The sequence below is a fragment of the Onychostoma macrolepis genome, chromosome 14, assembly GCF_012432095.1.
Source record: "Onychostoma macrolepis isolate SWU-2019 chromosome 14, ASM1243209v1, whole genome shotgun sequence".
NCBI lineage: Eukaryota > Metazoa > Chordata > Actinopteri > Cypriniformes > Cyprinidae > Onychostoma > Onychostoma macrolepis.
In genome coordinates, this window is record NC_081168.1 from 27,582,307 (window position 1) to 27,597,565 (window position 15,259).

At 34.8% G+C, this 15,259-nt stretch overlaps 1 protein-coding gene across 1 annotated transcript; it reads right to left on the reverse strand.

Annotated features, from left to right (window-relative positions):
* Positions 1 to 562: 562 nt before the first annotated feature.
* On the reverse strand, positions 563 to 13,247 carry slc43a3b (solute carrier family 43 member 3b). Its single transcript, XM_058798828.1, has 13 exons — positions 13,212 to 13,247; positions 12,855 to 13,109; positions 12,638 to 12,767; positions 11,551 to 11,597; positions 11,363 to 11,439; positions 8,345 to 8,437; positions 8,114 to 8,253; positions 5,887 to 6,017; positions 4,924 to 5,067; positions 4,620 to 4,727; positions 3,630 to 3,816; positions 2,524 to 2,647; positions 563 to 1,727 (listed from the first exon to the last, which is right to left on the reverse strand). Exons 2-13 carry the CDS (start codon positions 13,039 to 13,041, stop codon positions 1,608 to 1,610), a joined length of 1,488 nt encoding a protein of 495 aa, XP_058654811.1. The 5' UTR covers positions 13,042 to 13,109; positions 13,212 to 13,247; the 3' UTR covers positions 563 to 1,607.
* Positions 13,248 to 15,259: the final 2,012 nt, after the last annotated feature.

The following is a 15,259-nucleotide window of genomic DNA, read 5'->3' on the forward strand; positions in this document are numbered from 1 at the left end:
GCAAATGAAATCTTTATATACATTATATATTATAAATATATTTATTTATTTATATACATACAATATATATATATATTGAACTAAAATAAGAACTAAAATAACTGTTTAATAAAGTGCTATTTATTTCTGTGATAGAAAATCTAAATTATAAGCATTCATTACTTCAGTGTCAAGTGATCCTTAAAAAATCAGTCTAATATGCTGAATTGGTGCTCAAGAAACATTTGTTATTATAATCAATTTAGAAAACAGTTGTGCTGCTTAATAATTTTGAGGAAACTAATATACATTTTTGTTTTTCAAGATTCTTTAAAGAAACAAAAAAGTGGGGTTTGGGTTCAACTCCGAACAAATCTATGCTGTAAACTGGATTTCAAGTAGCCAGTGGTTCTCAACCAGGCAGCTCGGACTCACTAGGCAGCCTCAGCAAGCCAAGCGGGCCACACAGTAAGCCTTGAATTTAAGTTTAGATATATATAGTTATAGAATAATCTTAATTACAACAATTACAACGCAAAAAAAAAAAAAAAAAGACTAAAAATAAAGATGCACAACATTAAACTGACATTATATTTTGAAAACTTTATTTAGCATGTGTACTTGGGTGCAAAGCTTCATACAAAAGCACATTGTGCGCCATCTGCTGGTGCACCTTGGGCAAATGTTTTACATCTGTAACAACAAATATAACAAGTTTTGATTCACAAAGCTTTTAATGGCATTTCTGGCCTATTAATTTGTATTCTTCTTCACTTTTTGGCAACCTGTAACAGGCCCTTTACATAGAACCATAGTTAAAGTGCAGTTGCTTATTTATTTACTTATTTACACAGTTACTGTTCCATAAATGGCATGTGAAGTTTCTGGACAATGGCTTCATGACAACACTGATTGGTTAATGGCACCTTAAGAACACACAGGAAGCAATGTTTCAGGACAGTTAAAGGTTCTAGCAAGATGTTAAGACGTTATTGACAAACATTACAACAGTAACAAATTCAGTTACTTTCACTAAACTTCTTATAACAATTCCCTTTATTTGGAGTAATACTGATATATTTGTAAAAGAGATCTTACAGAAAGCTGACTAAATAACAGCTACTTCATTAGGAGCACCGAGGAGGATGTGTTTCACACAGTGTCCAGCAGAGGGCTCCTATAACCACCGCGCATGTAAACATTTGCTGAGAATTACTATATATATTTGTGCACATGCATGGATTAACTCACTGCTTAGTTGGTGTTACAGTTAGTTGAACATTTTCAGACATTTCTCCCCTGTTTGGTCAAAAAATATCACATATTTTAATGGTGGTCCCTTTATGATGTATCTCTACTTATCCAGCAAGATCCAGCAACTAATGTGCATAAAAACAAATAGTAAAGAGGGTGGGGAAGTGGTCAATTTCCTGCTATGATCAGCAAAGATAACACACCGCATACAAGGGGTGAAGAGTCAACCTCTGCAAAACAGGGCACTGAAAGGTTAGTAACATATTTCTTTACACTATACATTTTTGTGTAGTTTTGTAAAGAAAAACTAGTAAGAAATAGAAACCAGTTTTAAAAGTCATAGGTCAGGTTGATATTCCCTTTGCCTAGAGGACTTATGAAGAGGCACTTTTGTTGGAACTGGCTCGCTGGGCTGCTTGACGCCGACAGTGCAGGTAAACATAAAGAGGGTTGATGAAGGCCAGAAGACTCAGAATGGTCAGACCAATGTTCACCTAGAGAAATCAATTATTACAGTTCAATCAATACTTGATCTAAAACAGGAGATGCCAGAAATACTTTAAATAAAAAGTTTTTTTTCTTTCTTTTTCTTGATGGGTGTGTGAACGGAACATAACAGTTTCAAACTTCTCAGAAAAATTTACAAATATGCTGAATCTATATCTGCCAAACAAATGTCTTTCATTGCTGAGGACTAGATGACTTCAAAAGATAAACAGCTGTTTCTTATTCTGAAGCTGACTCCAACTTTTTTCTTCCTAAGAATTAGAAAAATGTGAGTTGTTTGTCAGACTTGAATAGGCCAATGTTAGAGAAACAAGTTCCAAGGAAAGACAAAGCCATAGCAATAAATAATAATAAAAAACAAATCAATAAACCATAATCAATGTTTTTGTGAACATATCTGACACACTATGAAAGCTAATTCTAATACCATGATCTCCACTGGAAGGTTATAATACAGTTGGGTCATTTGCTCACATACTGTATATGTTTATTTTGTTGTGGTCATAATTACTGTTGTTCTGTGAAATTTCACAGGAAAAATCCTGTCATTTAAATAGGAATGAACATAATCAGTAATTTCACGTGAGAGCGAAAGATTTTGCAGTGCAGATTTTGTTCAATTTGGATTTTCTGAGTTGAACGTGACTTCTGTGTGAACTCATATCACTACACAAGGGACAATGGATATTTTTTTGCCAGTGAAATTCTGCTAATGTGACCTCACCTTATCACAAAATGCACGTACGTGTTGGAAAGACAAACTAAAAGCATTCAGAAGCTTACATAAAGAGGGTCTCCACCCAGTGGTCCTTTAATGAGGGTGAAGCAGGGATACTGAAGCAGCGAGACCACAGCTGAGAAAGCCATCACCGCTCCAAATAGCTTTCCGAAGTGTATGGATGGAAACCTGAAAAAAAAAAAAATAATAATAATAATAAATTACCTTCACATATTCACAATTATACATAAACACCCAAAACTCTTTTCTTTTACTTATGGATGAATATCTTTGTGAAAAATAAGTGTGTGCTTGTATTGAATTGTATTGCAGTTGTACTGAATATACACTTATAGTGTACTTCGAATCTTAAAAGTATATTTTTAATAAACTGTAATTGGAGATAATGAAACAAAAGGCCACTTACTTAGTACTTAGACACTACACTGCCGTGACTGGATCGTAACACAGTTAAATACACGTTTTAAAAATGCACTTTTTAATAATATCCAGTTAAGTGTTTTACTTATTTTAAATAATTTTTAATCACCATTTGTAATGCTTTAAAGAAGTTTCATTTGTTGACTAACATACTTAATACACATGCAAATTACTTGATTATAATTTTAACCTGTAGTGTGTTATTTGATATTACAGTCAAAGTGAATATATTCGAAATACATTAAATTGCAACTTCATTGTTATTATTGTTTAATTACAAATATATTAATATGTGACATAAAGGTTTCAACAGAAATGACATTAATGTATAGTTTACATTAATGAAAACAGAAGTAATTATGAAATTACATACTTAAAATAAATATACTTAAAGTCCTACTTAAGTTCATATAACTGCATTTAATATAAATTTAAACTAGAATACATTTTCATTTAATTGTAAACAACATGCAGTTAAGTGTCTGAACACATTAAATTATGTTCACACTTAAATGTATTATTTTAAGGTATATTATTTTCATACATTTTTTAAAAGTATGCCAAAGTGTATATCTTTTTCACAAGAGTAATATACATCTAAAATTAATTTCTTTCTTTTTTGGGGGGGATTTATCAACTAAATAAAGTCATACAGGTTTGTACAGGTTTGGGTTTGGACTATTTGGATGGACTATCCCTTTAATGTTCGTGTGGGCCTGTGATGACTCACGCCACACTGATGAAAGCAGCGTTTCCTCCGTAGAGGAAGGATCTGTTGAGGACTTGAAGAATGAAAGTGAGGTACTGCAGAGGAAGGATGGGGGTGGCGGCACACACTGAGAACAGCACACACTGCAGCGCCGTCAGCGACAGAGACAATATGGCTGCCTTCAAGTCTGCCTCTTGTTCACTTTGTCCTGTATAGCACAGTAGTTTACAAATTAATTTACATTGTCAGAAAAATAATGATTTTGATTAATGATAATGTAGACATTTTTTTTAAACATTAAATAATTGGCTTTTATGTTATCATTGAACTAAATCAATTTGTTGCCATAGTTTATTTATATGGTATACATTATAAACAATATTAAATAAATAATGATTTAAATTCTGTAAAATCATTATTTTTTCTTTTAAATTCTTCACGGGGTGGGGAAAAGATTTTACCATTAATTAAATAATAATTAAATTTTACTATTTATTAAAAAAACATTTTAAATTCAGTAGTAAATATGAATATAATGTTATTTAATACATTTGAAATAGTTCTTCTGTAAATTAATTATTAAATCAAATCAAACTTACTAATGCCTCCCCAATCTAATTTGCGTAAAAGTTGTTGTGTGACAAATCTGCATTTTAGCAGATAATAGCCTACAGTATGTCTGTTGCATAAATGGATATTCAGCATTTTTTATAAATACAGATAAATCTGAACCTAAGCAAAAAAAAAAAAAAAAAAATGATGATGATGATGAAAAAGATGACAATGCTAATGCTATGTTTGATGACTATGACCCGGACAATCTCATAAATGTGATTCAAATAGCAGCTCAGTGTTCTACATTTATGTCAGGAATTTAATAAATGCTCTTTTTGGTCTAGGCAGTGAGTTTTCTAATGTTTTCAACGAATACTGAATAAGTACAAAACAAACAAAGAAAATTCGATTTTTCTTCATATGACCCTAAGGAAATGTGTGCATTTATGTGTTGACCTGGTTCTCTCTGCTTTCCTTTGTGGCGGTCCATGATGAGGCCGTTCCAGGGGGCACACAGAATCCCACACAGCTGAGTAAATGCAAACGCATTTGTGTATCTACTGACTGTAAGCAAAAACAACATGACTGTTCACAGCCAAGAAAATGACGAAAACTCACGCTCATGAGTTTACACACAGTGTGAGCCTATTGGCATGTCTATATCTATTCATACTGCTCAAAGGCATGGCTTCACCTGCCCATAAATAGCTGGACATGAGGATAAAGAGACTGTGTGTCTGTGTGATATGTGTGTGTATACCAAGGCCTGGGTCTCCAGCAGCCAGATGATTCAGCATCGGGTTTAAGGTCCCGATGAACAAGTAGTGTCTCAACTGCATCACTGAGAGCCACAGCAGATGCCACAAGAAGAACCAGGAAAGCAAACAGCTCTTGAAACTACGCTCTGACAAAAACACATACATTCATAGAGTTGATCCACTTCACATGATATATTTCACAATGAAGTAACCAAAGTAAAAAGGGGAAGGAACACGTAATGCAAGTGCTTAATCAGAGAGAACTAGCAGAGAAAATTCAGGACAATAATGTGGCTGTCGTTTCAAGCACATTGCAGCTTAGTCTGATCAAGCACTTAGATAGGAAGTGACTATAAAATCATTAGTAAATGCATTGTAAAAAATGTCCTTGCATCCTTCAGTTTACAGAAAATGTAATGATAACCAGCATGATAATACAGCTGATAAAATTGAAAACCAAACAATAAATCAAAGTTCATCATAAGTGGCCTGTCCAGAAACAAAATTAACTGTATAAAATATAATCATATGTGATGTGTCACGCAGGGACTGGGAATGTCTTTTTATTATTTTCCACAAAATATTTGATGGTAATTCATAGATTTACTTGCAATAACCATACATTTGACAGTATTTTACAGTAAAAATGCATGTAATGTGATCATATTCAACATTTATGATAACGTAACTTAGAGTAAGCAAATTAATAAGTTTTGACACTTTTTTCCCCTGATTTTTTATTTTTAAATAAACATTACAGGCCTTTTTACAGTGTATGTTACATTGGAGTTTTTCTGTTTTTTGTTTGTTTGTTTTGTTTGTTTTTAGGTAAAAACAAGCTTAAAAATGTGCAAGCTATTTCAACAGTCATCTTTATACTGCAAAGGCATATAATAGACTCAGCATATATATTACAAAAAGGTGTGTTTAATGGCACCACTGTGAAGTGTTGAACATGTCCTTACCCATTTTGCCTGTGTTTTGGCCTTGAAGAGAAGTCTCTTTACATGGCATTTCCTCTTCAGCCTGGGAAGTTTGGATGTTTTTCTCTTCGACCTTTGCAACTGTGTAATCCCGAGTCCCTCCACATTTCATCCTACCACAGTAAATAAGAGACAGACATTGTTAGAGGAAACATATCCGGTATAGACAGTGAAGCATAAAGTCAATCTGTGAAGAACAAGCATTCTGAATACCATCATTCTGAAGTAGGTATTTCACCTTAAAAAAATCAACAACACAGAGGACAAAATCCTCTTGGTATTTGTTGTTTTCCTGCAGGCAAAGTTCTCATATTGTTTGCAGCTAATACAAATATATATGTGTGTGTGTGTATATATATATATATATATATATATATGTGTGGAAAAAAAAGAAAGAAAACTCAGCTGTTTCCTACACTGTAAAAAATGATTCACTATATTTACTCAATAAAATTGTGTCAACAGATTACAAGCAATATTATTAATTAAATTCAACACAAAAAAATTAATTAGAATTAATCAAATGAGATGCTTATAAATTAATCATTCAAAATGAGTAAAATAGCACAAACAAATTAAGTAAAATTTAAACAAAAATATTGATTTCACTGGCAAAAAAAAAAAAAAAAACTATATGCTAATGAATAGTATGCATGCCAGGCCAGTAGTTGGCGATGAAGAAACACCTCGCAAAATGTAATACACATGCACATGACGTCACCTTTTCACAAATTCATGTTTTGTTGTTCACATGGAGATGATACAGGCATTGTGTTCAAAAGCTTGTGTTTCCAGGCCCCCCCAAAAACAGTTATTGAAGACACCTGATGTTAACACACAGAATCACTGAAGGAGAAAATCTGAATTTTTAGGTTACCATTACGGTGGTCAATGTTTGCTTTAGTTGGGCTCTTGACCCTTGATTCTTTAACATTAGATTTTGTTTGGCTGCTGTTGCAGAGTTAAACAACAGTTAGACAAGCCAAATGAGAAGGTGGTCTGGTGGTGTTGATTATGTATTATCATCATTTGACCTGAAACTCTGAATTAGATTTACTTTGATTGCAGCAGTCCTGTAATTCTACAGTATAAGATCTGAAGTTTCAGTATAACCCAAAGGGTTTCTTAAAAATTGTCTTTTAGGCACACTCTGACATCAAGAATCAGAGTATGAGTCTCAACAATGGTGATAAACAGCATATTCAGATAAACAGATCAACTCTGAACGTCACAAAACAAACTACTAAAAATATGCAATGCATGATGGGAGCTATTGATGAGTTTTGATTGGTGGCACCCAGAATGCACTGCAGCATTTGATGGTCACCATTGTTGAGGTTCTCACGCTGATACTTGATGTCTGTGTGTCTAGATGAAAGCTTTTTTTTATTATTTGATTTGAAGAACTTTTAAATCTCTGTTTATGCTGAAAATTTCAGACATTACACTGTACAATCACAGGATGGCAGAAACCGATACGGTAAATCCAACTCAGAGATACAGGTCAGATGATGATGATGATGTCAAAACATAACCAACACCACCCGATCACCTTTTCTCTTGGCTTGTCTTAACTGTTGTCTAACTCAGTTACAGCAGCCAAACAAAATCTAATGTTAAAGAGTCAAGGGTCAAGAGCCCAACTAAAGCAAACATTGACCACCGTGATGGTGACCCAATGGTAAAACATGATTTTCTCCTTCAGTGATTCTGTGTTAACATCAGGTGTCTTCAATAATTCAGTTTTGGGGGCCTGGAAACACAAGCTTTTGAACAAGATGCCTGTATCATCTCCATGTAAACAACAAAAACATGAATTTGTGAAAAAGGTGACGTCATGTGCATGCATATTACGTTTTTGCGCAGTGTTTCTTGATCGCCAACTACTGGCCTGGCATGCATAACATAGTATCACTAGCATAGTGTTTTTTGTCCAATGAAACCAATATTTTTGTTTAAATTTTACTTAATTTGTTTGTGCTATTTTACTCATTTTGAATGGATAATTTATAAGCATCTCATTTGATTAATTCTAATTAATTGTTTTGTGTTGAATTTAATTAATAATATTGCTTGTAATCTGTTGACACAATTTTATTGAGTAAATATAGTGAATCATTTTTTACAGTGTATGTAGCTGATATTCTCCAAGAGAAGGCACTCATATCAGCATGTTTCTGAAGGAAAAGGTGTTGAATGTGTTGTTTACCCATAGGTGTAGTTCTCCGGAAGCGGGTGTGGGATATGTGTACGAGGCATCAGCACAAAAGTCCGGAACAGATGAATGACACTGCAGCAGGCCAAGAAGAGGGAAGACCCTCGTAGAGAGACTCCATCCTCATACAGCAACTGAAAGAGATAGATGTGACCATCATGATTCAAGACTTCACCAGCAATCTTATCTTTCTCTCCAGTGTGAGGTGTTTTATTTGCCTCTTACCTTGATGATGAGGAAAACTGCAGAGGAAGAGTCAAAGGCTCCATTATACAGAGTGATTATAGTGGACCGGTGATTGCCAAAGAGATTCCCCACCTAAAGACAGCAGATGAGATTTCTGCTTGATCATACACAAAACGTCCTATAAGAGGACATTTCATTGTTAAATGGTTCACATAATGGAAAACAAGAAAAAGGAGTATTTCTTCCTGTTTCGAAATAAAAGAGATTTATGTTCTGTGTGGACATATGCTTTACAAAGAGGTTGGTCTGTATCGGACACAACAGCAGCACCACTTGCCTTCATAATCACTTCACATGAGAATAGGGTAGCCAACCATAACAAAGTCTTCTAAAACATGACATTTCATTCTAAAGGTCAGAAAAAGACAGTGTTGAGGGTAACGCATTACAAGTCAAACACGTTCCATTTGCAACAAAAATATCCGAGTCTTTTGTTATAAAAAAATACTACCTTTACCTTTAAATCAACTGAAATAAAAGACATTAAATCTCTCAAGATCTGATTAAATAACTCCTAAAAACAGCATTACCAGCTTCACATTACTAACTGGATTGACTTTATTTCTGTCAGACGTCTACAGAAGATCTTATTGAGAGTTACAGAGGTTTCGATGTTTTTTTTTTGTTTTTTTTCACTTCCATGATGGTGATCAGCATTCTCCTTTAGTTGGGCTCTTGAACCTTGACTTTTTAACATTAAGTTTTCTTTGGCTGCTGTAACAATGTGTTTTGGAAACATGTTTATTACAGCAAAAAAATGAGTGGTCAAAGAAAAAAATAAATCTGGTATTGCTGTTTATGGATTGATAATATTAATTGCTCTCTTACTCCTGATTTACTGATTTTATCTAGTGTCTCTTCTCTTACTGAATATTGACACTAGAGCAAAAGAACAAGGACTGTTAAAACACATCACTCATTTAATAAAATGTATGTATATGTGTTATTGTTGATAGCAAATACATGCTCACATCAGGAATCAGCATATGAATCTCAACAATGGTGGCTATCCACAAAATAAATAAACAGATAAATTCTAAACATCACAAAACATGCTACGAATACTCAACACAAAACCAAAAGCACATAGTAAGAATTCAAGAAAATAAGTGGACAATTCAGTGGCATAATTTATTCATGCCGCAATGCATGCTGGGAGTCATGGTTGAGTTTTGTACTGTGCTGGTACCCAGCATGCATTGCAACATGACGCTTTTGATTGTCACTATTGTTGAGATTCATATGCTGATTCTTGATGTCCCTCTTTGAGTGTAAATGACAATAGTTCAAAATGTTTTAAACCCAAACTGTTCTTAAATACTTCTTAATTTGTGGTTGTCACAACACTGAACAATCTCATGCTGTAAATCACTAGGAAAATCATAAAATATAAAATAACACTTTTTTACACCAGTTTAGGAAATGATGACTAAATAGACAACACCACCTAACCAACCATAACACTTTTTCCATAATTAATGCATCTCAAAGACAAAGTTACAACAATCAAACAAAAACTAATGTTCAAATGTCAAGGGTTGGGAGCCCAACTAAAGCAAACACTGATCTCCACAATGGTAACGTCAATTGAATCATCTAAACTTCTGTTCATTCTCAATAAGATCTTCTATAGACATCTGAAATAAATAAATTCAGTCTGGTTAGTAATGCGTGAAGCTGGTAAAGCTGTTTGTTGAGTTGTTTAAATCTTCAGTTGATTTCATCTAAGGCTGTGGCTGAAGTCAGTTGTAGTTCTTGTGTTTGTCTTGTTTCTCTTTCCATTAGTAATTCTGCTTGTTAACAGCAGCTGCTCATTAGTGTCTGAATTCACTCTGAGTTCATTAGTAAACTCATGTAGAGAACAGTGAATGATTTGAAAGCTGTTTATTCATGATATAGCAGCAGGCTATTTTCTTGAAAATGACAAATATTACCCAGAATGCACTGTTTTAATGAAAAACAGCATGAAATCCTGTGCTGGCCAGCTGGCCCCCATCTTCACACAGATCTTCAACAGATCACTGGAGCTGTGCGAAGACCCTTCATGCTTCAAACGCTCCACCATCATCCCCATCCCAAAGAAATCCAAAGTTACAGGACTAAATGACTACAGACCTGTGGCTCTAACGTCTGTGGTCATGAAGTAATTTGAAAAACTGGCGCTGGACCACCTGAAGGACATTACTGAACCCTTACTGGATCCTCTTCAGTTTGCCTACAGAGCAAACAGGTCTGTGGATGATGCAGTCAACATGGGACTGCATTATGTTCTGCAACATCTAGACAGACCAGGGACTTATGTGAGGATCCTGTTTGTGGACTTCAGCTTGGCCTTTAACACTATCATTACAAACCTCCAAACCTTGCCGAACACTATTGAGAGATGCACAGAGGTAATTCTCTCTCTCTCTCTCTCTCTCTCTCTCATAACTTAGTTATTAACTGTATTAACTGCATTAGTCTGTTATTAACGGCTCAAGCCTCCATTACTAGGTTTAAAATTAGGTTTTGGAATTAGCAACGGAGGCGTTGGCTGAGATAAGGAAGAAATAATCCTACTCACAATAGCGATTTAAGTAGAAATACCGGACGAATGCCGTGACCGCATCACCACCTCGGGTGTGCATTATTTTTCTAATAATCCAACTGCCCGTCGTCAATTATTCCTTACTTATTATCTGTGTTTTTTGTTCTGTCGCTGTCATTCTGTTGCACTGTAGAAGCTTCTGTCACGAAAACAAATTCCTTGTATGTGTAGACATACCTGGCAATAAAGCTCATTCTGATTCTGATTCTGATTCTGTTACTGTCAAAATTTGGTTGTTTTTTTACAGCAATTTTTAACAGTGCAGCATGTGAAGGTCAAATCAGAAAGCACCCTCAGATCCTAAGAAAAGCCAGTGAAAAGCATTTTTGAAGCAGCTCGTGCATTTGCTACTACATGTGTTACTATCACAATGGGTTTGAAGCCTCACTGCATGATGAAATATTCAATACCTGTATGTTGGTCACCAAGAACAGAATTCCTCCCACAGCAATGAAGGACAGAGCAGGGAATAGGAGGACGGAGTTCACTGCAGGAGTGAAAATCGGTTATGACTATAAACAAACTGAAATGTATCAATATACCAAAGGTCAAATAAAGATTAAAAAAAAAGAAAGAAAGAAAAACCCCCTCTATTTACCAGGACTGGAAAAGGCTATTAACAACATTCCTGCAGTGTAAACCGATCTGTAAAATAAATCATAACATGAGAGTATGAGAGTGGTTAAATAAATAGGTGACAGAACCTACTTGATATTTTATCTGCCCTTCTGTCTCAAAACATATGGAAACATAATGAACTGAGTTATTACAGATATAGATTTATGAGCTGGGAGATAAAGTGTCCCCAAAAATATTTGGACACTTAAGCCACACATAAAATGCCTTTCAAAAGTTTGGGGTCAGTAAGATTTTTTTTAAGACATTAACACTTTTATTCAGCATTCGAAATAAAAGAGATTTATGTGCTGTGAGGACATTTGCTTTCAAAGAGGTTGGTCTGCATTGAACACAGCAGCAACACTGCTTGCCGTGATAATCACCTATAATTCAACATATATAATCACACATAATTCAAATATAAAACAGTTATTTTAAATTGCAATAATATTTCACAATAGTACTATGTGACTTGAACTTGTGTCCAAATACATTTAGTGGTAACTACATTCAATAATTTCTGCCTTATTATGCAATCTCTGTAGAGGCTGAAAACATCCAAATTCTCAGCACACCCCAGACTCAGTCCTGCCAAATTTCCCTCCTTCCCTCAGCTGCAATATCACCCCTCTGTTCTCACACGATCTCGCTACTTTTTTCACACAGCAGAAATTAAAGTCTATTTTTAATACACTTCCCTCCTAATTGTTTTTGAGGCATAAACACAATATGGATAACAGGAGAGTGAACAGCTTTACAACGGCCTTTAACCATTACTACACTCAAAATATAGCAATTTTGTAAAAATAGTCATAGTGTTTATATAAACACTAAAAAGTCTTTAAAATAAAAGGACAGAAGAACACATCCCTTGCAAAAAGTATAACAGCAATATGATGGCCTAATACTAGTGGTAATACCCTAGTATTGACTGATTACCATATTTGTTTACCGTGGTATGGACAAGATATGCTGGGATACTTTACATAATATCATAGTATTACCTTTTTTTGTGGTTGTGGACAGGCATCTTTAGCCAGACAAATACACATCCAAATCTGACTTACATTCCCAGTAGCCTGGCAACTGTGGTACCAAAGAGGTCAAACAGGAAGCCATTTGGCAGTGTGAGAAAGTTGTTCATGAAGGATGCGATGGTGAAGATGAGTGAGAGCTGCTCATCCTGTCTACTGCAATCTAACACACAGCAAATGTTAAATGTACTACACAGTTTCCACAGCTAGACATGCATACACAACGCATATGTTTGCATTTTCAACTGACCTTCAACAGCAGTTCCATTTATTGTGGCATTCACACATAGACTTCTGAAGTAGCCTTCAGTCTTGAGCACAAAAACCAACGATACCCAGCCAAAAACAACCCCTGCGAACCCCAAACACTCCACTAACCCAGATATCAGAGTAAACCAGGACCGTACCCTCAACCCGCCTCCCTGGCAGCCAAACATCTTGCCTCTTTCTCTCTGCTGCACTCCTCTGTCCTCTTTTCAAACAGTTTTGGAGTTTCTCCAGTGTCCTTGAAAAGAATAAAAATGTAATTAATTCAGCTTTATTAAGGAAACTTAAAAACATTTAAAATGAGCAACAGCAAGACACATGAATGCAGATGTACACTTACTCCTAAATCTTCAACTCCTTCAACAAAGTATACAGACATCCACTTATCCCTCCCTCTCACTTACTGGCTCTTTATATGGGCCTCTGTGTTTCTTTTCCCTCCCATTTTTACAAATCCCTCCTCTTATTTCCTTCTAGGACACTCTCAGCAGCAGATGTTTGTAAGCATTCAATCCAGCACAGATCTCAATAGCAGAGCTGTGTTTTTTGTTGTTTTTTTTTTAAAAATAGTAGCTGGTTGAATTCTGCATCAAATATTTTGATATAACAAGATCCCTATTGATCCTTATTAAATGTCAAAATAAATTTGTAAACAAATATAATTCTAAAACACGTTTTTATGTGTGTAAATTGAAGCTGGTTCTGGGAATCGGTGTGATGCTGTATAACCCCTTTAACCCTTTTACAGTTTAACTGATTTTGTGAGTGAACTACTGAGAGCGAATGAGCTACTGAGTGAATGAACTACTGAGAGCACTGATAAGCTCTGTAATACTGGTTTGTTCCTCACTCTCTGACTTCTCAAACACACATTCCACATTAAAGCATGAGATAGGCGGCTTTGAGCAAAAATGCCACAAAGCAAGATTGTCTGAATGGGCAACATTTTAGGGTTTTGTAGTCGATTGAGAAATGGACTGATCCACACCCAAATACAAGCTCGTCCCTTGTCATTCAGCACAATGGATCATGATCATGACTGTTAACCTTATGATTTGTTGGTGTTTCTGTTATTTTAGAACCTAAAATAAAAAGAACAGCAGAAGTGAAATTTGTGATTGGCACAAGACACACTATTTCTGTGCTTCCCTTTCAGTTCAGTGATGCAACAGTGTTTAGAATAAGATTCTAATTGTACTTTCACAGTTCCTATCACAAGACCACCAAAGGATTTCCTCTTATGTGTGACCATCTACGTCAAACTCCTCAACAAATGTGAGTTCCATGAGCCAAGGAAGGTCTATTTTAAAAGATGTGTGCCAAGTTCTTAGAACTTTATTTTCTGTATTGGTTTCAAATCTTGTTGATTTAAAATGACTTTATACCATTTTTTTTTTTTTTTTATTAAGTGTGCTTTTCTGTTGTATCGTCCAGATATATTTTTGACTTTATTTTTGATCCCCAAAAATGACTAAATAAATTTTTATCCAGAAATTAAAAATGTACTCATTATAGATGCATTCAAGTAATTGTATGTATAAATTGCATTTTGAATAAATAGATCTGGACAAAATGTGCCAAGTCATTGACCATTTTATTCTAGGCAGAAAAGAAACATTTTATTTTATTTATTATTTTACTTACTTACTTACTTACACTCTTAAAAATAAAGGTGCTTCACGATGCCATAGAATAACCTTTTTTAGTCTATGGTTCCATAAAGATCCTTTAACATCTGAAGAACCTTTCTGCTTCACAAAAGATTTTTTTTGTTTGTTTTGTTTTTTTGTGGCGAAAGAAGCTTCTTCAGATTATAAAAAGGTAAGAAAGAGATGGTTCTTTAAAGAACCTTTACCTGAATGGTTCTTTGTGGAACCAAAAATGGTTATTCTATGGCATCACAGTGAAGAACCTTTTAAGCACCTTTATATTTAAGAGTGTACTTCCTTCCTTCCTTCCTTCCTTACTCACTTACTTACTCATTATTATAATTTCCAGTAAACCTTACAGATTTAAAGCATGGATGTTTGAGCCGGCATAAATACATTTCCTATGAAACAAATATTTAGGTGTGATGTACTATTGTTTGCTACAGTACATAAAATCAGTGAAACAAATCACATGTGGTCACTCATCAGCATTTTCATATTTGTGTATATGTCATCACTTCAGAACATCATAAGATATATGACTCTTTCCCAAAAAGGGGAACCATTAGAATGAAACAGACTTTACCTAAATGTAACCTCAAGGCCTGCAACTTTTCTTCTGAGTCCAAAGGACTGCTCTGACTGCAATGCTGTGAAAGTTTTATTGACTCTTCTATGTCTAAACCTGTTTGTTTTATGACTAGACACTTTTCTAAACCTGTGCTCAGCTACAGTCCTA